Below are 27,402 nucleotides of genomic sequence, written 5' to 3' on the forward strand. Positions count from 1 at the left end.
TTGACAATGGATATTTGTAATCTAGTCTTTTAGATTAATTGTTTGAAAGTCATGCAGCTCTTTCTTTTCTTTTGTCAAGACAAGATAACACAACACAACACAACACAACACAAGTAAAAAGGTCACTGGCCCATAATACATTCAGATGCATGATCACACATCACATGAATGGTACACAATAATTTATGAAAATATTCAGCTCCTAATTCTAATGTGTACATAACATAAAAATAAAGAGACATTCTTAATCACATTGACATCGGCAGATTGCATAATGTGTGGAAAAGTGTTTATTGTGGGAGGCTGACTTAAATATTTCACAATTTATTTCTCTCAAACATCAGGGAAACATTCACAAATATAGGAAAAAACTGCCACTCATCTTCAACAACATTAATACGTTTTGATTTACAAAATCTTTCATTAGAAGCAATATTTTCATATCTCCCAGTCTCTATAGCTAAATTAAAGTTTCCACATCTGAATTTTGAAAGGGCAGATCTCAAATATAGACAAATATTACAATTTGAGTACTTTTCTTCTTTTGTTTTCATTTGGAACATTTGTTTTGTTGGAGGAGTTTGCCTTAAAATGAGATTGTGTCTTCAAACAAGTTAATTGAGGAGATACCATGAACTGAAAAGAAAAAAGTACTGATAATGTGCTTTACATGGGTCAGAGGCAGATTGAAGATGTTTATGTTAACATCGCCTGATCTTTCCTCAAGAGCTAAGATTGTTTGAAATCAAAATGACATTTCATTAAAGAATGATTTTGAGCACAAAAAGACAGAAATATACTCCAATATACTCCACTTCTGATATTGCTGTGTTGGTATTGTCAAACTATTTACCCAATGTTTGTTGTTTGTGAGGTACTTGGGAGAGAGAGTGAGTCCTTACACAATATTTGATTGACCTCAAATATAGTAACATCACTGATTTTAGAATCCAATAGAATCTGTTTGCTCGTTAATCTCTTGCATAGACATTATATATTTATTTCTGATTGGAACACGATGTGTGATTGGCCTTGCTGACAAGGTGGAACCTCTACACAATGTGTTAGTCGTATGACAGTGGAACCTCTACACAATGTGTTAGTCGTATGACAGTGGAACCTCTACACAATGTGCAGTTAGTCTTATGACAGAGTGGAATCTCTAGACATTATGACAGAGTGGAATCTCTAGACAATGTGTAGTTAGTCTTATGACAGAGTGGAACCTCTGGACATGGTGTAGTTAGTCTTATGACAGAGTGGAATCTCTAGACATTATGACAGAGTGGAACCTCTGGACATGGTGTAGTTAGTCTTATGACAGAGTGGAATCTCTAGACATTATGACAGAGTGGAACCTCTGGACATGGTGTAGTTAGTCTTATGACAGAGTGGAACCTCTGGACATGGTGTAGTTAGTCTTATGACAGAGTGGAATCTCTAGACATTATGACAGAGTGGAACCTCTGGACATGGTGTAGTTAGTCTTATGACAGAGTGGAATCTCTAGACATTATGACAGAGTGGAACCTCTGGACATGGTGTAGTTAGTCTTATGACAGAGTGGAACCTCTGGACATGGTGTAGTTAGTCTTATGACAGAATGGAATCTCTAGACATTATGACAGAGTGGAACCTCTGGACATGGTGTAGTTAGTCTTATGACAGAGTGGAATCTCTAGACATTATGACAGAGTGGAATCTCTACACAATATGTAGTTAGTCTTATGACAGTATGGAACCTCTGGACATGGTGTAGTTAGTCTTATGACAGAGTGGAATCTCTAGACATTATGACAGAGTGGAATCTCTAGACAATGTGTAGTTAGTCTTATGACAGAGTGGAATCTCTAGACATTATGACAGAGTGGAATCTCTGGACATTATGACAGAGTGGAATCTCTGGACATGGTGTAGTTAGTCTTATGACAGAGTGGAATCTCTGGACATTATGACAGAGTGGAATCTCTGGACATGGTGTAGTTAGTCTTATGACAGAGTAATCTCTAGACATTATGACAGAGTGGAATCTCTAGACAATGTGTAGTTAGTCTTATGACAGAATGGAATCTCTAGACATTATGACAGAGTGGAATCTCTAGACATTATGACAGAGTGGAATCTCTGGACATGGTGTAGTTAGTCTTATGACAGAGTGTAATCTCTACACAATATGTAGTTAGTCATATGACAGAATGGAACAATGTGTTAGTCTTTTGATAGAGTGGAACCCCGACACAATATGTAGTTAGCCTTATGACTGATAGCTGGCTGCTTCAAGCTCTGTGACAAGGTGCAGTTTCTATTTGCAATTTAAATGACAAGAAATGAGCACAGATTCAGCCTTGGCATCAATATGTTTGCCTATAATTAGATAAGTATTGTAATGCCTGGCTATGGCTGCTAATGTCTCAGTAATCATCTCCCCCATGCCCGCAATGCATCAACCCACTTTCATTAATCTAGCCATGCTCAAAGCTTAGCCTAGATTTTATTTACTTTGAACCAAATTATAGCACAGCCTTTTGATTCAAAACACAGGGTAATAAAAACCTGTATTCAATTATGTTTCTTTCACTGCTCTAATGGCGTTATCCTTGTACCTTGTTCCATGGGTTTTATTTGGCTTTGATGTTTCACAAATGACATCAGTGATGATATGTTTCAAACTAGGCATCCAATCAACAATTTGCAAGCTTGTGGGATCACCTAATTCACTTACAGTGTAAAGTCAATGCATCCAAGCATCGCTGAGTAAGAATTACACCAGTAAAGCTTTTATGATGAGCAAATAGTGAAATTAGCCCAGTATTAATGCGCTGCTGCTAATGAGATTTGAGCTGGAAGTACATAGCAAAATCTGTTATTCCCTGATTTCATTGAGAATGACGGACAAGGGTGATATCGAATGTATCCTGCAGTAAACATTTTATGGTGGTTTAAAAGTCCTACTTAGTTCATGTACAGATTAGACCTTGCACTTCAGTCATAGACTATGTGCTTCAATAGAACAGAGGGGAGTTGGACGAGACGGGTTTAGTGCTTGCATTAGGTCCAGACCTACTAGCGCTGCTTGATAGATGTGGGTGAATTACTCTCTCCATATGCTGACAAATGGAGAGAGTCTGTGTGATGGTCTTCATTTGTTTCTGCTACAATACAGAGGCCCAGGGCTCGTTAAAACCATGTCTCCGGAAGATTTGGCTGAACATTAGTTATTGTTCAACACTCCGACACTGTTGAGCCCAGTGATTTCTATTGAAAATGGAACCAGGTGTTAGTGCCTGCTGTATTCTATATGTGTGCTTATCTAGCTTGTAGTTTTGGGGGAAATGAGATGTAAATGCTTCAGTGCGGAAGAAAGTTATTTTGATCAATTGATGTTGGAATGCTATTAAAGTTAAAACAATCTTAATGAGAAATAATTGATTTTGTGGCAAGGTCTATTGCAGATTCCAGTCTCTCCCAAGAAATATTTGCAGTGTCTCGAACAATTATACCGTCCCTTCCTCCTGTTTCCAACTTGTTGGGAATATTGGAGACCTTGCCTTTCTTATTTAAATACTTGAAACATTGAACTTTGACCTGATCTAATGGCAGTTAAAGACAGTGACCACAGTGGATATTTGACAAATAAATACATGTAATGGGTCCTACATTTGGACTCACTTGCCACTTATGCGATGTCTTTTTTAGAATACACTAAATGCAAAATTTAGTATATATACTTAAAAACGTACATGATACATCATTACATACCTTCAAGTCTTCTTCTTTTTGCCTGTGGCATTCAAGTTCATTTCCTGTTTTCACATACTAGAAATGTCATAACTGATTAAGGACTCTTCTGTCAGCTATTGTTGACTACCTACTTTCTATTTGTCAAGTAGTATCATTACATCAGACCTTGCCAGTATTGTCTGATTCCATCTCAACAGAACATGACATGGTTTAGGGTGTGTGATCGGAACTGCCAAAGTTATTTGCGAAAAGTTAATGATTGCTGACTGATTTATTCATGAAAAAATTATTTGTTAAAATGAAAGTAGACATAAAAATTTGCGGACTACGTGACTGGAAAGAAATCCTACCATCGCAGACTAAACAAAATATTCCTTCATTGATTATGGACAGAGGCAAGATGGAACTTTCCCGGGATGATAAACATATTTCATGACCTGACGTGCCTAATTTTGTGTTCTTCTAGCAACATTAAACTTTTGATCTGCTGAGTGTACAAAGATCTGGGAACATTTCCTATGGTAGAGCTAATCTTGAATAATTCTTGGACATTGCATGCCGTGGGCTCATTGATTACGGCACATGTGAGCTCATTCATCAAATTTGTGGAATAGATTCCATGGCAAATGATCCCAAACTATGTCGTTCAAGGCTAACATAGCCAAATGCCAGTGTTTTACCTCCAAATGGCGCAAATCGTGTGTATTTATGAATTTTTTCATGGTAGGGAATTAGATGGAAAATGTTTCTTCAGAATAGGAGTATGTTTAAACAAGATTTAAGCACCAACCGAAAAATCAACGTGAAAAGCTTCTTACTTCTAACATTGATTCACTGAAAGCCAAAGTAAATTGTTCAATTCCCTTGACGCGCTTCCCAAGGTTTTCCTCTTTACTAGTTGTATTTAGAATCTTAAATTTTGAGTTAGTTGTAAAGTAAGACAAATGCCAAGTTATATGCAACATTGATTCTGAATCTCATGGAACCAGGAAGCATATTTGGCTATGTAATTTTGTTCTGTGAAATTATTTCAATCAAATTGAAGTTACATATAAATCGTTGAATTGTTTATAAAGGTTTGGTTAAAGGCTTCAGGCTGTTTTTAAATGTATGTTGTCGGGTATGTGTCGTTTCAGTCATTCAGATTGCTCTTGAAAGACACAAACCATACAGCATTCGTACATCAATTTCCTAGGGATAGTTTCATTATTTTTAAAATCATGTATAGATTGTTTGTCTTAAAAACTGAATAAATGTAATAAAAAAATGCAGTTTGGGTCCAAGTACACTCCCCCAGGGATGTACCTTGTGTCCTGTATTAGGGGATCCTTGGGACTCATGCTTATCATTTTCATGGGCCCTGGACAACAAAAGGGTGGGGCCAGACACTTAAATGTTATTATTAATACTGTTATTGTATTGTGTATCATGATCAATATATCAATTGTTACAGGAACAAAATAGCAAATCACCCTATCACCCAGAAAGTAGCAAGCTCAGAGGTAACTTACTGTTTCTTTCAACAAAAGTATTTGGACTTTCTCTGTGTCCCTGTGGATGCCCTAATAAATTTTGTTGCGTCCATTGTCAATTTTTATGCATATTGAACCAAAGAATTTGGATCTTGTAAATCCCTGGTCCCACCCGCCCCTATCCACCACCAACATCACCTGACCTACAACAGTCCCAGCTGTTTAAATACCACTGACATGGCTTGTCTTCAGTATACCTCGTATACCTCATGGTATACAGCTAGCTGCCATTTTGAAAACATTGGAAACATCACATAGGATTTTTGTAACAAACATAGGTGTTACAAAGATTCTAAAGACCTGAAGAATCTATTTTAAAAAAAAATAAACTTGAAACCTGTATAGTTGTTATTTCAATGAAGCATTATCAAGCGATAACATTTGAGGTACTTTTTCAAACATCAGCAGTATTGAAAGTCAAAAGTCATTCACTTTATAATTCCACTTAGCTGCTGTTCATGTCTTCTGTTCATGGACAAGCCTGATCACAGTCATGCATGTGTGTGCTGAAACTTGCTCAGAAACTGTTTTTGTGCCAGTGTCATACAGTTGCTCCTATTTAATGAAACAAGTCCAGTTTCTATGCATTTTTTTATCTTTTATATTTTTCTGAAATTTCTAATGACCTTCAACATTTAAGACCTGGAAAGAAGATTGAACATATTGACTGATGATGTAAGAAAAAAACATGTCAGGTGTTCAAACTTGAATACTTTCTTCAGTCCAGACTGTAGGTATGAGTGTAGATGTGACATTGTGACCAATGTTCTGTGACAGACTGTCACCACAGTATTTTCAGTGTCACCAGTGTCAGGAATCCGTATCATACTCGCGGTTTGTGGCAGTCAGTGCTAATACCCTAGAAGCATATGGCCGTCCCTCTTCATCAAATATGGATGGCATTAGGCATAATGGCGACTGCTCTCAAATCTCAGCTCTTCATATTAGATGTGTGCGAAAGATTGTGTGGTCCCTCGGGAAAGCAAGTCACTGGGTCCTGGACATGCACAGTCCATTTGTAATGGCTGGTGCACCTTCAGACTTGGCGGGGAGAGTGCCTTGACAGTGTGGACCCAGCCAGATGACGGCTGCTACAGACCGCATTTCCAATATGATTTTTCGCCATGTAAATGAAATCACATTTTCTGATGCCGCTTCTACAAGTGTGAATGCTTCAAGTTTTTGTGAAAGGATTGTGGATTTGTATTGTAGGATTTCAATAATCCTATGACACAAATTCCCCAGTCACATTAACCTGTCACTGGACGTTCAAATGTACCACATAGAAGAAAATAAATTCTTTTCATGGAATGGTTGAGTAATAAGACTTTGCATCTACATACAATTGCATTACTTCCTTGAGATCAGCTCTAAACCTGAGCAAACAGTACATGAATTAGTAAAGAGATAATAAAGCTGAAAATATTTATCTTATTTGTCATGACCCACAAATAGAACCAAAGCGCGAGACTTGTATGCTCTGTGAGTTAGTTTTTCTGCCTGGGCACAGAAAAGTTAATATGTTACAGCTCAGGAGAGTAAATGAGAAAATGGTGTGGTTGATGAAGCTGTCGTGGTGCATTTCAGATTGTGTGAGGCTCTCCATAACGTTAGCATTAGGGGAATAGGCACTTTTGATGTCACTTTCAGCATGACAATTGTCTATTTCAGGGTCAAGTATCGTAATGAGACAGGCACCAGACCATGACAATGCTTTCACAAAAACATGTTTCTTGTCTTTAGAGGTGAAATTACTCCTAAAACGCAACAAGACGTACAGGAGTTGGCTTTTATAACCTTGCTGGTTTATAGATGAAGTGATGGATATTTGATGCATCAGTGTGAGTTGAAACTGCTACTTTCACAAACCCAGATATGGGTATAATTTTACTGAAGGTTTATGGGTACTGCTCATGAAGACTATATTTTATTCCATTGCTCGAACAATAAAACCAAATGAACATTTACTGAAGTCTCAATACTATGACTTGTCACATAAAATAGACACAATTTATGTCCTTTGTTCCTTCACAGTCTATACTTACTTGTCAATATATGTATGTGGTCTTGTGCATGTCCCGGGGATGGAGATTGATAACTGCATCATGGAACTGGGCAGTCCTCACTCTTGTAGTGTGCAGGCTTCATGAATGGAAACTCTATCATCCTGTCATCTTGCGCGAACAATAACCACCAGATGCTGTGAGATTGCATATCTAAATGAAATTTAGGAAGCAGGGTTTAGTTTTGTTCTCATATATGCACAAATATAGGTATTGCTTATTTAGAATAGAGATATCAGAGTGTTCTTGGCCAAAAAATTGACTTCATACTGTAAAGTAAGTGAAGGCTTTGTTAGGCATTTAAGTATTATGCCAACCTGAATACTTGACCATTTTATGCATAAGTTGTCACAGAAATACATAATTTATAAGTAAAACTTAATAATTTATATTTGGCTGTAATTATCAAGACTACATAGTTTGTTTCTATGAAAGGTTACAAATTTACACTTACATAGTATGCAGGTACAATTAGCTGGTGCATAGAGTCAGTGTTGTCTGCATATAAGTACTGTTAGTTCTTAGGTATAACATGGGTTTGTTGATAAACCCAGAATCCAGCATTCAGTAACCACAGCTCTCATGGATGGTCACTGGGGACAGTATGATAAGCAAACATAGATGATCAAACAGAATAAAGGATTATACTTTTTTAGAAAAATAATTAAGTTTTAGGTCTTGCTTGTTCCTGATCCATATTGAGTCAAAATGTAAAATTAAATAGCAATATCTCAGCCATAACTGAACTATGTATATATACAGATCCTGTATGATATTAAATATACTGAGGAAACAAATAGGGGAACACACAACAGTCCAAGTGTTCCTTTATATTTTTCCAGGTTTCTTCATCAGCTTTGTATTGCACTATGTGTGTGAGGAAATCAGGAAAGTGAGTGAGTGAGTGAGTTTAGTTTTATGCCACACTCAGCGATATTCCATCCATATTGCGGTGGTCTGTAAATAATCGAGTCTGGACCAGACAATCCAGTGACATTGACCTGCACAATTGGGAACTGATGACCTGTGTCATCAAGCACAACAAGCATAGTCGCCTTTTTTTGCAAGTATGGGTTGCAGAAGGCCTATTCTGCCCCAGGACCTTCACAGGCCAAATCAAGAAAGAACAACAAAGACAACACTTGTGTTGTCATGTGCTCCCTTACTTGTTTCTCTAAGTATATATTTCAAATTTTTCACTTGACATTTGTATACTTGACAACAGGAATGTTTGTTTGGATTTATGTCATGTGAAATAATAAATATCAGGTTTGAGGGGATTACTAGTACATGTGACAGTAGTAATGCCACAGTGTAGAACTACAGAGATTACGTCTGAATGAGAGTTTTTGTGTTTCAGACAGTGATGATGTCAGGACACAGCTGACCAAGCTAACTGGCTTTGATCTGAAGAATGCTGGGATCGGCAAGGAGGTGGGTTGCTGTTTGTAAATAGATGGGGTACAGTTGGTAACACTATGGTGGTCAGTGGATGGCCATCCCTAGTTATCCAGAATAATCAAAATGGCCAATGGTCCAACTTGAATCTAGGGTGAAAACCTTCAAGATGGACTCTTGTTCGTTTCTGACATTCAAACTAAGTTTGAAATGAAATTTGGACGATTAATGAACAGATTAATGAAGATGCACTCGTGGCCATTTCTAAGGGTCAACTTTTGTCTTGAACAAAAACTTTGTAGAATGTATCTTAATAATGTATTTTGGCCTTTCTTGGTCTTGGAAGATAGCATTGAATGTTGCTTCATTTCTGCTTTTGGCAAAGATTTCTTCTGGATGTGGAAAAGATTTTGTCTCTTCTATTTGAAATGATTGTTTTTGGTATAGTTTGTCATGGTGTAATTTTGTCTTACTGGAAACTTCAATGTTAAATATCAGCCTGATTTGATGGTCAAACACTGTTGGAGCTTTACCTGGAATGATATTCCCACTGAGGTTCTGGAGACATGGTCTCAAATACTGCTGTAATGACCTTAGTTTTGTGAAATACCCTTACAAATTTTCTCATGGAAGGTCTTTCAGTGACTAGGTTTATCAAAGTAACAAACACTCAAGGCAGCTGAGCTTAATATGGGATGGTGACTAAATATTGAACTTTAGAAAATGGAACCATGGTTTCAGGAGTTGAATGACATATCTGTTAAGCAGATAAGCAACCTATAAATACATTGTGCTAGCTTTGTTATGATTATTTATTAAAAGATTATTATAACATTTATAACAGTAGCAGAAAATGTTAGTTACATAATATTAAATGAAGTCAGTTGGTACAGATTTCCTTCACGTGTGACTGATTTCCTATTACTAAGCAAGTATGAGTTTGTTCTTTTCATTCAGTGCTTGGACTCTCTTGCAAGAGTTCTTACTATGTGTCAAATATGAAAGCATATCATGAAATGTGTGAAGGTGGCAACCATAGATCACATGGATAAGATAGTTTGATATCTGATTTATACAACTCTCCTGATGTTTGAAAGTCATGATACAGCATAATTACTGCTCATTCTTTAATGTAACTTTAAATTCAGACTCACCTATGGATTGTGCAGATGTATTTTACAAAAAACATAATGTGAACATTAACCACAATGGTTGTCTCAGTTTACCACAGAAAGTTTTAATGTTTTGGTTTCTAGAATAAAAGAAGAGAATATTTGCTGATACAGCATTGAATGTAACTGTAATAGATACATGATCTTAAGCCTTAGCAGCAGTGAATCATCATATCGCCTACATGGTTTATCTGAGCATGAACGCATGCATTCCTTGATTCAGTCTGTCCAAGAATCAGTTCATCCAAGGATTTCCGTGCAGACATTTGTGTTGAAAGGTAACTAAGAATAAAATGTATGGTGAAAGCAAGAGATTTGGTAATGTTAAGAAAGCAAACAAACATCCAGGCACTAAAACTACAAACCTGTGAGTGCCGTTAGCAATTCCAGCAGATTACTGCAACACATGTGCTGTCGGAATTTTCTAAAGTAAATCGTTTTAGGATTGTGAAATATTCATAAGATTTACTCTCTGGCTTAGACCAAGGTGGCTGGGCTGTTAACGACCTCAATAACTAGGCACATGGGCAGGCCTGTCCGTGCTCATTAATTATTAAGGCCACACTGCAGTTTGTGGTTGCTTTAATACCAGACTTACGGCTAACAAGTCTATTGCTCGCACTGCAGGAGTTACCCACTTTTAAATTTTGTGCTTTTAGAATTTGTAGCAATTAGGACTTTTGATAATGTAAAATTTAACACTATGTGATTGTGTAGGAATAAAGCACAGAAAATGGTATGCCCTTACTCATACAGTTGAGGTGGGTGATGTATGATATTAAATTATTTGAAATGATCTTAAATAAATGGGAATAGTGCATTAAGTATGGGGGTAATAGTGAGGCTTGTTTGGTGAATTTTGCAGGTAAACGTTGCTTGTCAAGTCCTTCAATATCAAATTTCCTAATGGCAGAGCCTGCAATTTTGAACATGGATTTGGGACATAATATCCGTGTTTGACCAAACCCCTGGTGGGAGTATTGAATCTTTGTCAGGGATATTGACTAGACAGGGCTGTCATGGCGTTTGTCATAAAGCATAATCTACGTCGTACGACACATATATAACACCTTGCTGAGTGAGCGTCCGCTGAATCAGGGTTGGCGACATATTGATTAGTGTGTTCGTAATCGCGCTGGACTATTTTATATTTATTGCACCATAGTGCTGCTTATCAAGGCATCCTGCTTCCACCTGCAAGAAAAGATAACTAGCTTGAGGTTGAACATGGTGTTATCGACCGCTGTGCTATTATCACTCATATGCAAGCGGCAACCTTAAGCCATGGCATGTGCATAGGTTCTGGCCAAGACATTGCCATTCTGATCGCCATGGCGACCTGCTAACGACAGGAACTGTGGAAGAAAAATGACCATGTTTTGTCCTCTGTCCATGGTTGCCATAGTAACAATCTGTGTCTCACAAAGCCCTGATAACTCATATTCTTGAAACACAATGCTTTATTGTTACTAGGGTTGTAAATTTTATTATTCTACATAATTACTTCACTGAGACAAGTGTTGGTTGTTTTGGTAACCTGTTCCTCCTGTAGACCAAAAGGTGAAAGGTTACAGAATTAATATCTTTGGATTTGATGATGTGATGATGGTGTAAACTAGATGGTAATACTGTGGCAGATAATTGAGTCCTGTGTGATGACCACTGTTCCATGGCTTTGATGACTCTTTGAAATCATCAAGGTGATGATAACAAGAATGTTTGAGTAGGAAGACGACTCTACAACCACTAAACAGGAATGGAAAATTGGCATAACATAGTTCTGTCCTCCAGAGAACTTTTGAAACATGCATTGTCTGGTATCCACATGTTGAGGATTCGTTAAGTATTGGTGTAATTCTGTGTTAATGATCAAGGAAAACAATGTACTTGGGCTACTGTGAAAATACACACTACATGACTATGCTTTTGAGCCAGGTACATTAAGAGAATAGTTGATTGTTTCTATTTAGGATTATCTATATGCTTTGCTGAGTTTTCAAGGAGATTTTAGTGAGTTGAAATGCTCATGAGGCCAATAAGAGTTTGAGCGAGCTACTTTTTAAAGTAGTTTTAGCATTTACTTAATGGGGTATGGTCTTTGAAAGTCGTCAGAGTGTCATGTTCTTCGAGATCTTTCTAATTTGGAATTGCATCTTGTGGACGTCGAGAGCTTTAAGTGAATACGTTCAAAAGGTGATCCTGTCATTCCAAACTGACAGTTACATGTGAGTTGACGAGACACGAACAGGAGATACCTTTCAAAATGGCCGCCTAATGGCCTTCGTCTCAGCTGTCTCTCTCAAAGAAAATTTCTATCAAGACTGAATTAGCCACATGCAGTTTAACTGTACGCTCTTGGCCTAGTTACACATTGGTAAAGTCTTAAAATTTGCAAAACCGGTCTGCTGAAAAAGTTTTAGGAGGAATAAGAAAATGTTGCATGCATGGTTTTGTTTGTGGTGGCTCTGACTTTCTATGTGCAGAATAATCCCAGTGTGATGTCAGGTTTTTGATGTCGACATCACTGGGTGGAAAGCTGTCAGTCAGCATTAAACTATAAGCCTTATTAGCTTTTCCAAGCCTTACACTCCATGTTTGTTAACAGGGAAAAAATGGCCTTAGATCTTGGCTTGTAAAAGATAGAAGTATGGACAATTACCTGTGCCTAAGCCTCGTCCTCTTAGATACATTAAAATGTCTTCGGGCTGCAATCGGGAAAATTATACTTTTCATGGAATGGCAAATTGAAACAGTTTCTCGTTACTTTGTCGGAAGAGCCTTCAGGAAAAGGTATCAGTCTTAAAAGAGTTTTCTCCCTTGAATGATATTGATTTCCGTCTATATATATATAGCTGACATCATGCTGAAGACTTTTCAATTTCAACTTGTCTTGGATTCAGATAGTTTCAATATGCTTCGGCTGGAGGCAATTTGCATTTAACTAAATCTAAATCTAAAATTCCATGTATGCATTTCACGTCTCTTTTGATAATCAATTATCTTAGAATTTGCAGTGTGTTTGAAGTTAATGAAAAAGTATTTTATGCTTAATATAGGTACATTATGTGTGGTGGTAGTGCAAAATCCATGCATAGGAATGCCTCTGGGAGATCAAGTTTGTGGCTGTAAATATTCCTCAAGGAGTTTACCAAATTTTGTTTTTACCAAGTTTTTATCTGAAAGAATATTACTGAAACCATTTTCTAAATGTATGTTTCATATCTGGTGCATGGCTTTACAATCAGGGTCCATGTCATGATTATGTTTTGTTCAATTTGAACTGTTTGTATGAATTATCTGAGCAGCCCCTAGACCAGTGTGTTCAACACAGCATGACTGTTGTGTCTGATAGAACATGACATGACCGTTGTGTCTGATAGAACACGACATGACCATTGTGTCTGATAGAACACGACATGACCGTTGTGTCTGATAGAACACATGACCGTTGTGTCTGATAGAACACGACATGACTGTTGTGTCTGATAGGATACGACATGACTGTTGTGTCTCATGCTTGTTATTGTTACTTGCAAGAGTATTTCAGTTACGTGATGGCTTGAGGGAGGTCTTGAAGCAGGTCTTGGACACATTGGTGTAACCCGCCATTATTGGTTTTTGGTATGCCTAACAACATTTCACAGTGACTGGTCCTTTCGTTGTGTCACAGCATCTGGTACTAAAAGAGACTAGTCCTAGAAACTGATTTTTGGAGATCATAGATCTTCAAAACTGAGATCTTATGACTGGTAGTTTTGACTGGTATTTGTGACTAGTACTAGTGAATCAGACTGGTATTTGCAACTGATATTTAGTAATGGTGTTAAATAACTGATACTTACGACTGGTACAGTGAATCAGACTGGTATTTGTTCTGATACTAAGTATTGGTGTTAAATGACTGATACTTAGGACTGGTACAAGTGAAATAGATGGTATGTCATCTTATATGAAGTACACATGTTAAATGACTGATATATATGACTGCTACAATTGAATTAGACTGGTATTTGATCTGATATTACATTTGTGTGGTTAATGACTGATATGTAGGGCTGGTACAAGCGAATCAGACTGGTATTTACAACTGATGTTAAGTATTGTGTTAATGACTGATACTTTAAACTGCTATTCATGACAGTCTCAATTTTCTTTACACAAAGATTATTTGCAGAATTTCTGCTAGGAATTTCAAGGCAAAGTTTGGCACCAGGGTAAGAAGAAGGCCATCTTGGGGAGACTGGGTCACAATTCTTCATGATATTGAGTGGATTGCACCTATTCATGAGTCGTCCGATGTAGAACAAGTCACTTCTGCTTGCAAACCTTCTTTCTCCTTTATATGGACAAGTCAACACTGCTCACAAGTCTTCTTGTTGTGAAACATTCTTAATGTAACATGACATTTCTTGATGTGAACCAAGGCACCTCTAGACATGAGTCTTCTTGATCTGACAAAAGGCCATCTATACTCATGAGTCTTCTTGATTTGGAGCGGGTTATATCTAGCCTCTATTCAGAAGTCTTCTTGATTTGGAGCGGGTTATATCTAGCCTCTATTCAGAAGTCTTCTTGATTTGGAGCGGGTTATATCTAGCCTCTATTCAGAAGTCTTCTTGATTTGGAGCGGGTTATATCTAGCCTCTATTCAGAAGTCTTCTTGATTTGGATCAAGTCACATCTATGTACAAGTCGTCATGATATGGAGCATATCAGCTCTTCCCAGCAGTCTTCTTGGTGTAGTGACATATTTATCTCTGGTATATATGTTACTTCAGACTTCTAAAGCGCACCAACACATGTCTGAAATCCCATACTGAACCGTGTAAGTCTGTTGTTTTTGTTCAGAACAGTTTTGAACTGGGATCCTCTGTACACGAGACAGACTTAGCCATTTCCTCTCTACACTGGTGTCTAACATGAAGGGTGTTCCCGCCTGCCCTCCTTCTAAGGAACGAAGAACACATGCTATCAGAGAGAATTTATAGCCCTATATCATGACGCCAAGAGCATGTAAGAGTTACAGTTATTAAAGTCATCAAAGCTATCTTTCTAACACAGATATCACAAACAGCTGATGAAATTGATAGAGCAATGAAGGATGTAGGGTAAAGTAAGTGGACACAAATCGTTACAGTCTCACAAAGACAGACACACGTCTGTGAAATATCCGCTCTGTTTTTGACATGGAGTTTTTTCGTCTTCCAACTTCAGCATGTTCTTGGCTAGAATCTAAGACTTAAATGAATCAGAAATCCCAACCCTGACCCTTGTGGATCTGGCGAATTGACAGCCTGACCCCGAGGCCCCTCGTCCATTGATTAGCGCGTGTCTTTACAAAGAGATCTTGAGGTAGTCTCAAACCTCAGATTCTTCATACTGTTAGTCAGGCTATGGCACTTGTGGGAAACCATTGGCTTTCTCACAATGATGAATTCCTCAGTCAGGCCCTGCCTATTTTGGTTGTACCATTTCTCTTCAGGGAATGTGATATGAAAGACTACCTCATAATTATGAATAGTGTTAATATTGGCAAATATGTTGGAGGAAGATTCATGATGTCATAAAATTCCAATCACTGGGTTTCTTTTTTTCGGGATCAAAGTCTAGTCTAAAAATAGGAAGCGATTTATCAGAACATTTTTTTTTCATGCATATTAAAGCTGTCATGAAGCTTTTGTCTGTATTTTATTGCAATAGATGGAAGACAAAGGTGTTAAAGGTAATAAACCAACAGCTGACCATTTTGTCTGTGTGAAATGGAGGCAAGATTGTTTTCAAGATGGCAAGAGGCTACTTCAGTGTGTAGAAAAAGTAGGCAGGAACCATACTAGGGTCTTATATTGCTAGTAACTATCTAGAATGACATTGCAAAGGGATACAAAGATATGTCAAGGTATGTGACAATGTTGTCTACCTAGCTGACAAACAAATGGAAATTTAAATTCTCTACACTGCAACACATGCTTCATTGTGTGAAGACAATAGTTGTACACGTCTACAAATAAAGAGAGTAGTTGTACACTGTAACATGTGAAGACAGTAGTTGTGCACTGCAACATGTGAAAACAGTAGATGTACACTACAACATATGAAGACTAGTTTTACACTGCAACATGTGAAGACAGTAGTTGTACACGGCAACATGTGAAGACAGTAGATGTACACGGCAACATGTGAAGACAGTAGATGTACACTGCAACATGTGAAGACATATAGTCCTACCAGTATTTCTTTATGTCTGATTTAATGAACATAGTCAGGGATATTGGGATCCTTCGTCTATCCTCTGTTTACTGCCCAGCAGGCTTCACTGTGTTGCGTACCTTTAATGAAATAAATCTGAAAATAAATTAAGGAACCTTTGCAAAAAGGTGTTCAAATGATGTCAGAATGAAATGACATTTATGTTCCAAAGCTTGTTCTGTCAAAATGTATGTGTCTACGGAATAGTGAATATTGTTGGAACAGCAAAGAAGGGAAATTTTCTTTCAACAAAATGTCAGTACCAATCAGACCTTTATGCACACAAATTGTTTCACTTATTTTTGTGAAAGCATGTTTCTCAAGGCATTTGTTCCTTCACAAATCATAACGTCCGATATGTGTTACGCAGGCCACCTTCCAATCCAACTGTCCTCTAGACAGCCACAATTATACACACTGGGAATCAGGTGTTTTCTAATGGTGACCAGTGGCCGTGTATTGACTGCACAGACGCAAGACTACCTGCTTATTGTTTCCAGTTGATTAGGGGCTGCACTTATGACAGGGAGTCAGAAAGTGGAATAATCCAGCAAAGTCCTCTCACAGTGGTAGAGGGAGTGTCGCCAGTCAGGGATTTAGATGGGAGAGATTGATCTGAACTGATGGCTTTCCTTTCTCAGTGCCATGAGGTCTATGCTCAATTCTCTAGGGTTGTGATCAGAGACGAGGCTATATGTACAGCCAGATTTTCCTCAATGGAAGACAAAGATCCTAGATTTTTTCTCTGTGAAAATTGTGGTGTCAACTAGCATATGGTCCGACGGGTGACAGTATTGATCGCCTTCAAGACACGAGGCTAGTCCGGCTCGCGCACAATCAATACACGCAGGGCAGTTTGTTTTTGTGAGGAATAACGAAGATTTGAAACGCAGCTGGGTCTGGTTGCTATGGCAACTACCAAATCAGCTGGTATAGCGAACTGGCAGCGCCCGTCCGCCGCAGCAACCATGTTTAGGAATCAATAGGTAGAGCCATGTCACTGGTTGGCACAGGCTTAGTTGAGGGTAGAAACACAGGCCATGCATTGGCGAGTCATGTCCACTGCGACTATACTGGCGGTGATCGCAGCTGCATTACTGGCTCTGTCGCAGCCTACAACACCACCACACAGGTGAATGGAGCTACAGCAAGCCAAGCACAAATCATGCCATTCGGTTTGGACAGATTAAGCAGGTATTTAATTTACTGCCATTTGGCTTACTTTGAAATATTTTGCACTGATTATTTTTTGTTTTTCAGCCAACTTCTAGACTTGTGTTCAACTTTAATTTTTGGAGAAAATTTTTGTTCAATTTACCATTCTGTTTATTCATGGTACCATTTAGCTAGTTTTGGATTGCTTTTTTGTTAGTTGTTTGCGTTAGGGTAGTTTAATTCTCCTTCAAGCCTGAAGAGTTCCATCCAGGTCTGATAACTCTTATGGTCTTATCTGTGTTTGGTCAGGCTGACTAGTTCAGTAAGGAGTGTTTGTTTGGCATTAATCTCCACCATGTGCTAAGCCGATTGATACTCTCTATGATATTGATCAATACTGGAATTGTCAACACAAAAGATTTATGACTCGAATTTTGTCCCTTTCAATAATCTGTCACAAAGCTCAAGCCAAGGTGATGAAGAATGACTATTAATTGATCTATTCCTTGATCATTGGAGGAAGAGTTTTCTGTGTCATGGCTGCCACAGTGAAAGATTCCACACATTCTCTCTGTACCATGCACATTTCCACAGTGGAAGGAACACATGGTGAAATCAGTCCTACATAGCATGAGAGACGTGCATATGGTAATTTAGAGTGCTGCTATCTGCTTTACACGGTGGACAGATGGTGATATGTGGTGTATATTTCTCGGGGAGAGATGTAATGGATAGATTGCAATATGGGTGATTGATGGCTTGCTTGTCAGTTTCAGAGCCTTGTTAATGTCAGTGATGAGGCGTATGTTTGGAAAGGACCATGTGTAGAGCAAGGATAAGTTCATCAACAGCAGACAGGCATCATTAGTCTAGACAATGTTTGTTTGAAAGAGATTTTATGCCCTAGAGAAAATGCTGGTTAATAAAAACCTCAGTATCTTCACATTATCTCAGTATTTATGTGATAAAAGAGAAAATGATGTTGAAAGACTGTAGTATTCCATAGATGCAATCAAAAGAGTCCCAAGATACTGTCATTTGGTCTTAAAAAGCAAATCAATCATGTATATTGTATTTCCATTCAAGTTTGTGCTTGCTTGTGGAATTATTGCAAATATAAAAGTACATGAATTGATTCCAATGTGCACAAACATACACATCAATGAGGTGATACCATGATAGGAGCTAGTGTACCTTTACTTTTCATTAGTGTCTTGTACTAATATTAGTCCTACGCCATGCCTAGGTGTTATGGTGTTATATGAGACTACTTCTATGTGTAATGTACAACATCTGCCCGTTCACCATCACAGGTTTCAGTTCATATTACAATCAGCCCTTTGTAGTATGAGAAATCCCATGAACGTGTTTGCTGAATCCCAGCCTTATGTTTCTGAAATTTAACAGTAATTACACTGCACAGCTTCCTGCAAGTCTTCTGGTAATATGTCAATAAATATTGACTCATTTTTTTCTCTTCTAATTGATTTCACACAGAAATGAAATTTACATGTTTCGTGGTATGTTATGACAAGGTAACTGAAAAAAGTTTGGTTCCTTCAAAGACTCTTTTCTTGTTTTAATGATCAAATATGTTCAAACGTCATTCCCATCTGCAATGGTGTTTGTTAAAAACGATTGCTCATCATTGATTTCACTGCTTTGAAGTGAGAAATTAACGTCAGACATTCTTCCAGCCTGTCAAAGTTATGGGGAAATTGACACCAGTTTGTTTCTCTATGGCACCTCTGTCACATGCTTGGCGTCTTGACGGGTGCTACACTGTACACTCTCTTAAACACAACTACAAATTAGCATATGTGTACTTTTCTGGACATTTTGGGAATTGCAGTCATATATCCTGGCACTATTTGTGTCAAACTTGGAGATAGACATTTCAGTTGCTGGGTGTTACATTTTTTGTGCCATGATTTCTAATTTGTCACTGTTGCAACTTCATTTTGTTAAAAAGTTTCATCAAATAAAGTGCATGTAGATTTTTAAAACTTTCTCATTTATGATTACATTGCCAGGAGGAAAATAGAACAGATTGGGTTGAATTGAATGTATTGATTCAAGGATATTCCTTGGGCTGGCTAATGGAAGTAGGAATGTTGTATAGGTCGACGATGAATATACCACATGCAGATGTGAATACCGATTGCATGCATTAGCTGCAATGTTCAGGTGTGTGATACATGAAGAGGAGAGGAGAATTCAGCTTATCCAAGGTAATCTGTTTAACAGTACTGTTATATTCAGAAAGTGTATATCAGGATGTGTGGTTATCAGATGGTTTCTAGGTAATATATCATATTGGTGTGTTGGTAGCATAGCAGAATAGTTCCTTGCTAAAATAAAAGAATGATCCTTGGTAAAACAAAATCCTGAGTAAGATAATGGAACGGTTTCATTAATGTCACATCATGATATGTCTTACATCAAGTATCAGAGTAATCTAGTGTATCAAAGCAGCCTGGTTCCTTGTTGATGTACCAGTATAGTAAGGATATCTGAACAGAAGACAGTACCTAAATGTTAAGGATATCTGAACAGTAGACAGTACCTAAATGGTAAGGATATTTGAACAACAGACAGTACCTAAATGGTAAGGATATCTGAACAATACCTAAATGGTAAGGATATGAGAACAGTACCTGAATGGGTATGGATGTCTGAACAGTACCTAAATGGTAAGGGTATCTGAATTATACCTAAATGGTAAGGATATGAGAACAGTGCCCAAATGGTAAGGATATGAGAACAGTATGTGATAAGATCATCAGAGAGATAACTGTGTAAGAATATTTTTAATCACGAAGTAAATATGTATTTTTCAGATGTTTTCATGTAGATTGCTAAAGTGGACAGTATGAAATTGAAGGGAATTGTATAGGAAGGTCTCGTGCTGTACATGATAGATGCTGGTGGAGGAGTCCTGTCCAATCAGATCCTTACTTGTGTACCATAATGGAACGTATGCTTGTAGAAAAGGTTAATGTTTCTCAAGGATGTATGGTAGTTTGACAGATTGATGTAAAAATAACTTAGGATTATATGAATTTTAAGGCAGATTATTAGTAGCTCATGGATCTTAAGGTTACAGTGTTCTGAGTAGCCAGAAGCTTATCAGTTTTATTGTTTGGCATTTTATAGTTGTGTGCAGGTAGTATGTACTCTAGTGCTTTGGTGGATATGTGTATATAGCTATATGTAAATTATATTCATATTTCATAACATGGTTAACATGTGGCATCATTGTAGATTTCTCAAGAATCAGTATTGTATAATATAGGCAATCTGATATGTTCAGTATGGTATTAAATAGTAAATAGTGAATATTTCATAAGTTCAATATGGTGTTATGGTAAACATCTCATGTGTTCAATATCATGTGATTGCAAGTATCTCATATGTTGAGAATGTTATAGTTGTAAAAATCTCAGATGTTTAGTATGGTATGATTGCACAAGTCTCACATGTTCAATATGGTATTGTGGGAAACACCTCATATGTTCAATATGATATGATTGCAAGTATTTCATGTGTTAAAAATGATATGATAGTAAATATCTTTTATCTTCAATATGGTATGATAGTAAATGTGTCATGTTCAATATGGTATGATTGTAAAGAATTCATATATTCAATATGGTGTGATAGTAAAGATCTCACATGTTGTGTATGGTATCATTGTAAAATTCTCACATGTTGAGTATGGTATAATTGTAAATATCTCATAAGTAATATGGTATGGTCACAGAGATCTTAGAGAGGTCAGTGAGGTATGATTGAGATGTTTGGTCATGTCAGTATTATATTTTGATGTCAGTATGGTACAACAAATTTCTCAAAGGTCAGTATAGTCGATATCTCTTAAGGCCAATAATACTTATTAATTTACATACAGGGGTATTATTTGTGGTGCACTTTGAACAGTGTTGAACTTGTGTTTAGAACCTAGCACACCATATGCATGGTTATTATTATCTTTTGATAAAAAATATTGTGTGATCACAGTTGTCTTAGAAGACATCTGATAAGGTCTGTAAGGTGAGTGAGTGAGTTTTGTTTTATGCCTCTGTTGGCAATATCCCATCAATATCAGAGCAGGGGACACCAGAAATGGGCTTCACACATTGTTCCCATGTACGGGCTTGAACCTAGATCTTCAGATTGACAAGTGAATGCTTTGATCACGGGTCTACGCAACCACCCCTATATATCATCAGGAATCCAGAAAAGACTGTAAGGACAAAGTACCAGATAGATGCTAAGATGTGTTGGATGACCCCTGCATGTTGACAAATCTTTGTATAGTTGTGAAGCATCCAAGTTAATAAAGCCAGTATGTTCAGAACGTGGAGCATGCTGCATTAGTATTTGATTCCTCCCAATGCCATAGTTGCAGGTGAAGTAGTATCATTGTCCTTGGTTAATAGGCCTGGCTGAACAGCATGTCAGTGGGGTAGGCAAGGTCGCTGCACAAGAAAGACCAAATTTGTTGTAAATTGATTTGGCATGCAGGATTTATCTTGTATGGAGCTCATTACAAGCCTCAAGTCAAATGGAGAAATAGTGAATCTTGCAAAGCCTGGCCACAGGATGTGGAACTCTGATTAGAAATGGGTGCACTTTCTGAATCCCTTCTCCGATAATTAACATGTCACTCTATGACTGCCTCTAATTAAGGAGTTTGGTGAACCTCTTCCTCGAGGAAGGATTATAAATGGGGGCTTATAGTGTCTTAAGTGATTGGAATAGCCTGTTCTGTAGCAGTTCACCCACCCACCCCTGCAGGAATTAATGGATTGATCCACATCAAAAGGATAAAGATTCCATAGGAGATTCTGGGTTAAAAGGTGAATTTTGATGACAAATTAGCATGGTGTCTTTTATGGTCAAATTGGAAGCTTAAGGTTTGACATACATTCAGGAGACTTTTTTGGTAGCTTTTAACATTAAAATACAAACATGACCATCATTTAGTTCCAATCATCTGATATTGCAAACATGTAATCAGGTTTCATGTTGAGCTGCCATCATGATATTAATGTATGAAAAAACATTTGGGTATTTAATAAAATTGATTTGTCATATAAAATGAAATGCTTGAGCAGTGATGCTTGAATTTGGCTTTATTCATGTGATAGCATGCCCTGCACATAGAAACAAAAATGATGCATTAAATATGATGTTTATTCAATGGGACATTGGAAACTATGGAAGTCATCTTACCATAGAGACCGTACCTTGAAATCACAGGATAGAAAATCTTATTTGGTCATATGCAATATTAATGCCCCTGATACTTTGAAATGTGTCTCCGTGGTGATTGATTGCTTTGTAACTGACAGAGAAAATGCATACTTTTTATTGATGTCAAATGGCAGTCGTCATTTTGAGTCAACATCACTGTTTGATTTTTCTGCCCAGAACGTGAGGAAGTCCAGACATTTTCCACAGGTTCCCAGTGTAAGGCCTGAACACTTAGCTCGTCAGGTCACCCTCTTTGATGTCTGAAATTTCGTTATTGATGAGATTGAGGAAGCCTAATACAACTATCCTGGCAGTATTTTGTTAAAGGGTGTGCAAAGATGGGAATTATGACATTAATATTCCATGAGCAAAGTCCTGTCATGGCCTTTGTCTTCTGTCAGGTTGCAAATACACCAGCATTCAATCGTTTACATTCCAGCGATTCAGTTGGAAACTGGCTTTTAGCTTTTCCTGCCTGTTCTTTGACTTAACTGAACTTTCAAGGATGGAGGAAATGTACATTTTATAAAAGTGCTTCATTATGCTATTGCTGGTCATGTTGTTCCAGGACAACAATTATGATCCACACACATCAACATATTCTTCTCATCCTCTAAGAAAGCATTCTTCTTGTTCAAAGCTGCTCACAGAAAAGTAGATTTTGTTGGAGTTAAACAACTCAAACATGTTGTCAAATGTTCCATATATTATCCCTGAAGATACCACACAGATGGGACGCAGGTTTAGTATGAACTGGTTGAATTACTCTATTTTGTTTTGATGAAACCATGACTATAGAGCATTGAAACAGGCTTGTCCAACATGAAAAGAAAGAGGAATCTGGTTTTGACGTAGCAGTTTCAATTTGTTTAACAATTTTGTCACTCCTCCTCAGTACAGTGAAGCACAACAGGTAGTTGTCATTCATTGCTTTGAATGGACAGTACTCAGCCATTGAAAAGCTGGAACAGAAATCTTTTTCTTTCAAATGCCAAGTATGTCATTCTGGCAGATTGTTTTCGTTTACACACTGAAAGTATGCTTTCACTTTTCATGTATCAAGCATATGAGAAAAAGTTTGTAAGACAATCAAATTTGGAGGATTCTGTGGAAACCATACACCTAAGGGAGGCAACTGCTGGAGGTGATAAGTCTGTTCTTGAACGGCATCCTTTTAGAAAGTGTTTTGTTGAGAATAAGCCAACAGATAGGCTTTTTACAAAGTGGGAAAATAAAGAATTCTAGAAAATCCCTTTCCCAATATCTGCAGTCTTGAGACAAACTTTCTCTGCATATATTCGATCCATGCTTTTTGTTACAAGTTTTTTCAAAATCTAATTCCCATGTCTTCGGTTGAAGGTGCCATAGGTCATGACCTTGTAGCTGGATTCCCATCAGGTTTCCATGGTAACCAGATTGGGGGACAAATTAGATTTTTACTGGAAATATGTATTCTTATTAGATTAGGCAGTTCTTGATAAAATGCAAGTATTCATAAAGTAAATAGCTAGCAGGATTGAGGTGGTAAACTTGTCACAAACACGCAGAACTTTGCCATCCTCTTAGTCAGCAGTTTAAAGGCAGTGTTCCACATTGCAGGACATTTCCCTGTGTGGCATTGTGGTTTCCAATAAGGCCATTAATGTTGTGCTTTAATGATTATATCTGTATGAACATATCCTCATTGTTGCAATTAATATTTATTGGAGAGTCTGTAATGGCATTCATTTCAACAGTGTGTCTATTCCTGTCTGCCAAGGTGTATACACGACAAGATTGCATCCCTAGACTTACACATACAAGTATAACTTAACACATTGTCCTCAATTGTTTCTAAGGCAAATTATCTTAATAATTATGGCTTAACACTTTCTCTCAAAAGTTTCTAAGACAAAATATCTAAGACATTATGAGAGAATACTTTCTTGTAGTCTTGTCTCTCTGTTCAGACCCCAAGTATTTCTGTTTTTAATCCAGCTTCAAATATGAAACCTTTTGTGAAATAAGGTCAATAATCCAGCAGTTCTGTTCAGGAGAGATGAAGGGTCTAATTTCATGCACTTTTTCCAAGAAGTCCCAACACTTCATTCTATGTGTGAAAAAAACAAACATAAGTCTTCCATTTGTTGAATGTTTGATTGAATCTAGTGTGATGACAGAAGAATGTGGACAGGCAGAGAAAAGCAAGCCATCTAGACCTGGAAGAGGCCACCTGAAAAAGTCTTTTTCAAATAAGATCTTGCAGCAGCCGGCACAAATGAATGGTAGCTGAACAGTGTGAATAAAGGCTGTTGAATTCGACTGGATGTCTTTGGAACAAATGAATTTTTGGGGATGCCAAAGTGTGAATTGAAGACGTATTTGTCAAGGCAAATTGGTTGACTTTAGACTACATGGATGTTGTAACTACAGCCGAAAGTTAGAAATAATTGTATTGTGTTAAAATGGATAATGCATGATACTGTCAAATGAAGCTAAGATCAAATTTAAACTGACACTCACTGGGAATGAGGCGAGCAAATCTAGTTTATTTCCGTGATATTTTTGATAGTCTATAGGGAAGGCTGCACATTTAAGTGTGGTGCTGTTTTAAGGACCATATAGGATGGCCATAAATAAGCTGCTTCCTATCAACACCCTGTAGAGAAAGTCAGGAGGTCACCAACACCAGTATGTAATGTTGTGCTGGGTGACATCACTTTAGGATCCAGTTGTTTGCCGAATTACAATTTGGTTTCTCCCAAACTGTTGTGAGAAATTAGATTTGCTTATGTACAATATCAAGGTTCGGCAAGCCATCGTGGACGTAATTTATATCAGTTGTAATGGCATCCTACAGTGTAATAGCCCAGTGTTTCGGAACCCACCAAATTGAGACTGCAAATGGAAAACATGAAAGACAGAGTTAATCTAAAAGCAGCTTAAATAAACTATCTTGAAATGGTTGTTTTTCTGGGAACATTTATTTTCTCCTGACTTGGCTGAAAAAGGACAGATGCAAGATGTTGTAAAAGTGTTCTCATAAGACTTGACTTTGTGCTTGAAGAAGTCAAAGCTTTTAGCATTATGAAAATACGTTAACTTATTGCTTATGTCATCAGAATCTTGTTAGTGTTTTGAGCAAGTAGAGGGAAGACAAAGAATACTCAGGGGAGGTGACAATTTGTTACATATCTGAATACCAGCCAGCACCTGGCTCCTGGGTCATCAATCAACTCACCTAATTCTACCATAGGTCCTCTATAAACAAGTAGGCCTGCTTTGCACACAAGCAAACTCTCTTATTGACAGCTGTCATTGTGACACATATGTCATTGTGACACATCACTCATACTGATGCTCATTTCCTGTTGGTCATCTGGATCTGTCCCGCAAGGAAGGGATGTGATTCTATGAATGAAAACTGTCAGATTCAATCAGACATTTTAGATTTCTACTTGATGTTCTGGGCTCCCTGTGGAGTTGAATGACTGGTGGTAGTCATCTCCTGATATTGAAGGATGATCATAGCAATATTCAACTGAGTGACCCCTAGTTGATGTATGTAATATCAGTGAGGACTGAATAAATCCTTCCTTTGCTCAGGCATCTACTGTAGCATCTAATTGTAAACATGTAAAACTGCATACAGCAAAAATGTGTGCTAACTCCAAAGAGTAAGGCTTTCAATGTTGTTTGTTGTTTCAGAACCAGGTGGCATTGAAGAAAGACAACAACTATGTTGTTCTGACATTCATCCTGGTTGGCTCTATTGCTGGTATTCTCCTTGCCGTTGTCGTCATCTACATCATCAAGCGCCACACCCGCTCCAAGGAAAAACTGGCTCAGCTATCAGCAACAGGCGAAGGAAACGAGGCATCCAAAGACTACCAGGTAAGGAAAGCAGCCATTCTTGTCCTCCTCAGGAGTGGTTGAGGTTACTTGTCCTCCTCAGGAGTGGTTGAGGTTACTTGTCCTCCTCAGGAGTGGTTGAGGTTACTTGTCCTCCTCAGGAGTGGTTGAGGTTACTTGTCCTCAGGAGTGGTTGAGGTTACTTGTCCTCCTCAGGAGTGGTTGAGGTTACTTGTCCTCCTCAGGAGTGGTTGAGGTTAGTTTATGCAACCTTTAGCAATATTCAGCAATATCAAGGCCAGGGACACCAGAAATGGGCTTCAAACATTGTTCTCATGTGGGGAACTGAACCAAGGTCTTTACTGTGATGAGAGAACACTTTACCTGCTAGGCTACCCCAGTGCTCCTCTTAAGTCAGGTAATGGCTCCCATGACATCACTTTATGGAAGAGGCTCAAGTGTATCAAATATGATTTTAGAAGGATTCAATATTTGAAGTTGTACATATTAAAGTCAATATTGTAGGTTTAATGTTGTCATACAGATGCCTTGAATAAAATGTTATAAATATTAATGAAGGCATGTTGCTATCAAATGTTGAAAAACAGCTCAAATATTTCCTGCTGCCTTGATAGTTCTCTGTTCAGTGAGTTTTTACCCATATCAGACACAACGATTACTTAAGACCCTCATCAACTCATTGCTTAACAGATTTATAGACAGGTTCCATATTTTTTGTTGTATGTGTGGTTCCTATTGCCTTTACATGAATATCCAAATATTTTAAAAGGTTTCATTGTCCTGAATACTGCACAAAACATAGTCAAGGATATTTTTAAGAGTGAGTGAGTTAAGTTTTAGGCAGTATGCCAGCAATATCATGGTGGGTGACACCAGAAATAGGCTTCACAAATTACACACGTGGGAAATCAAACCCAGGTCTTAAGCATGAAGAGTGAATGCTTTCACTACTAGGCTACCCCACCACCCTTAATATTTTTCACT

The 27,402-nt window shown here is 37.7% G+C and overlaps 1 protein-coding gene across 1 annotated transcript in view; it reads left to right on the top strand.

Annotated features, from left to right (window-relative positions):
- Positions 1-27,402, top strand: part of LOC137255931 (receptor-type tyrosine-protein phosphatase N2-like) — a 221,384-nt gene that overhangs the window by 159,909 nt on the left and 34,073 nt on the right. Inside the window, exons 11-12 of the mRNA XM_067793531.1 lie at positions 8,697-8,770; positions 26,254-26,439. Coding sequence (XP_067649632.1) covers positions 8,697-8,770; positions 26,254-26,439 — 260 coding nt within the window. The remainder of the gene's footprint in view (positions 1-8,696; positions 8,771-26,253; positions 26,440-27,402) is intronic.

The sequence above is a fragment of the Haliotis asinina genome, chromosome 11 (genome assembly GCF_037392515.1).
Source record: "Haliotis asinina isolate JCU_RB_2024 chromosome 11, JCU_Hal_asi_v2, whole genome shotgun sequence".
In the NCBI taxonomy this organism is placed as follows: Eukaryota; Metazoa; Mollusca; class Gastropoda; order Lepetellida; family Haliotidae; genus Haliotis; species Haliotis asinina.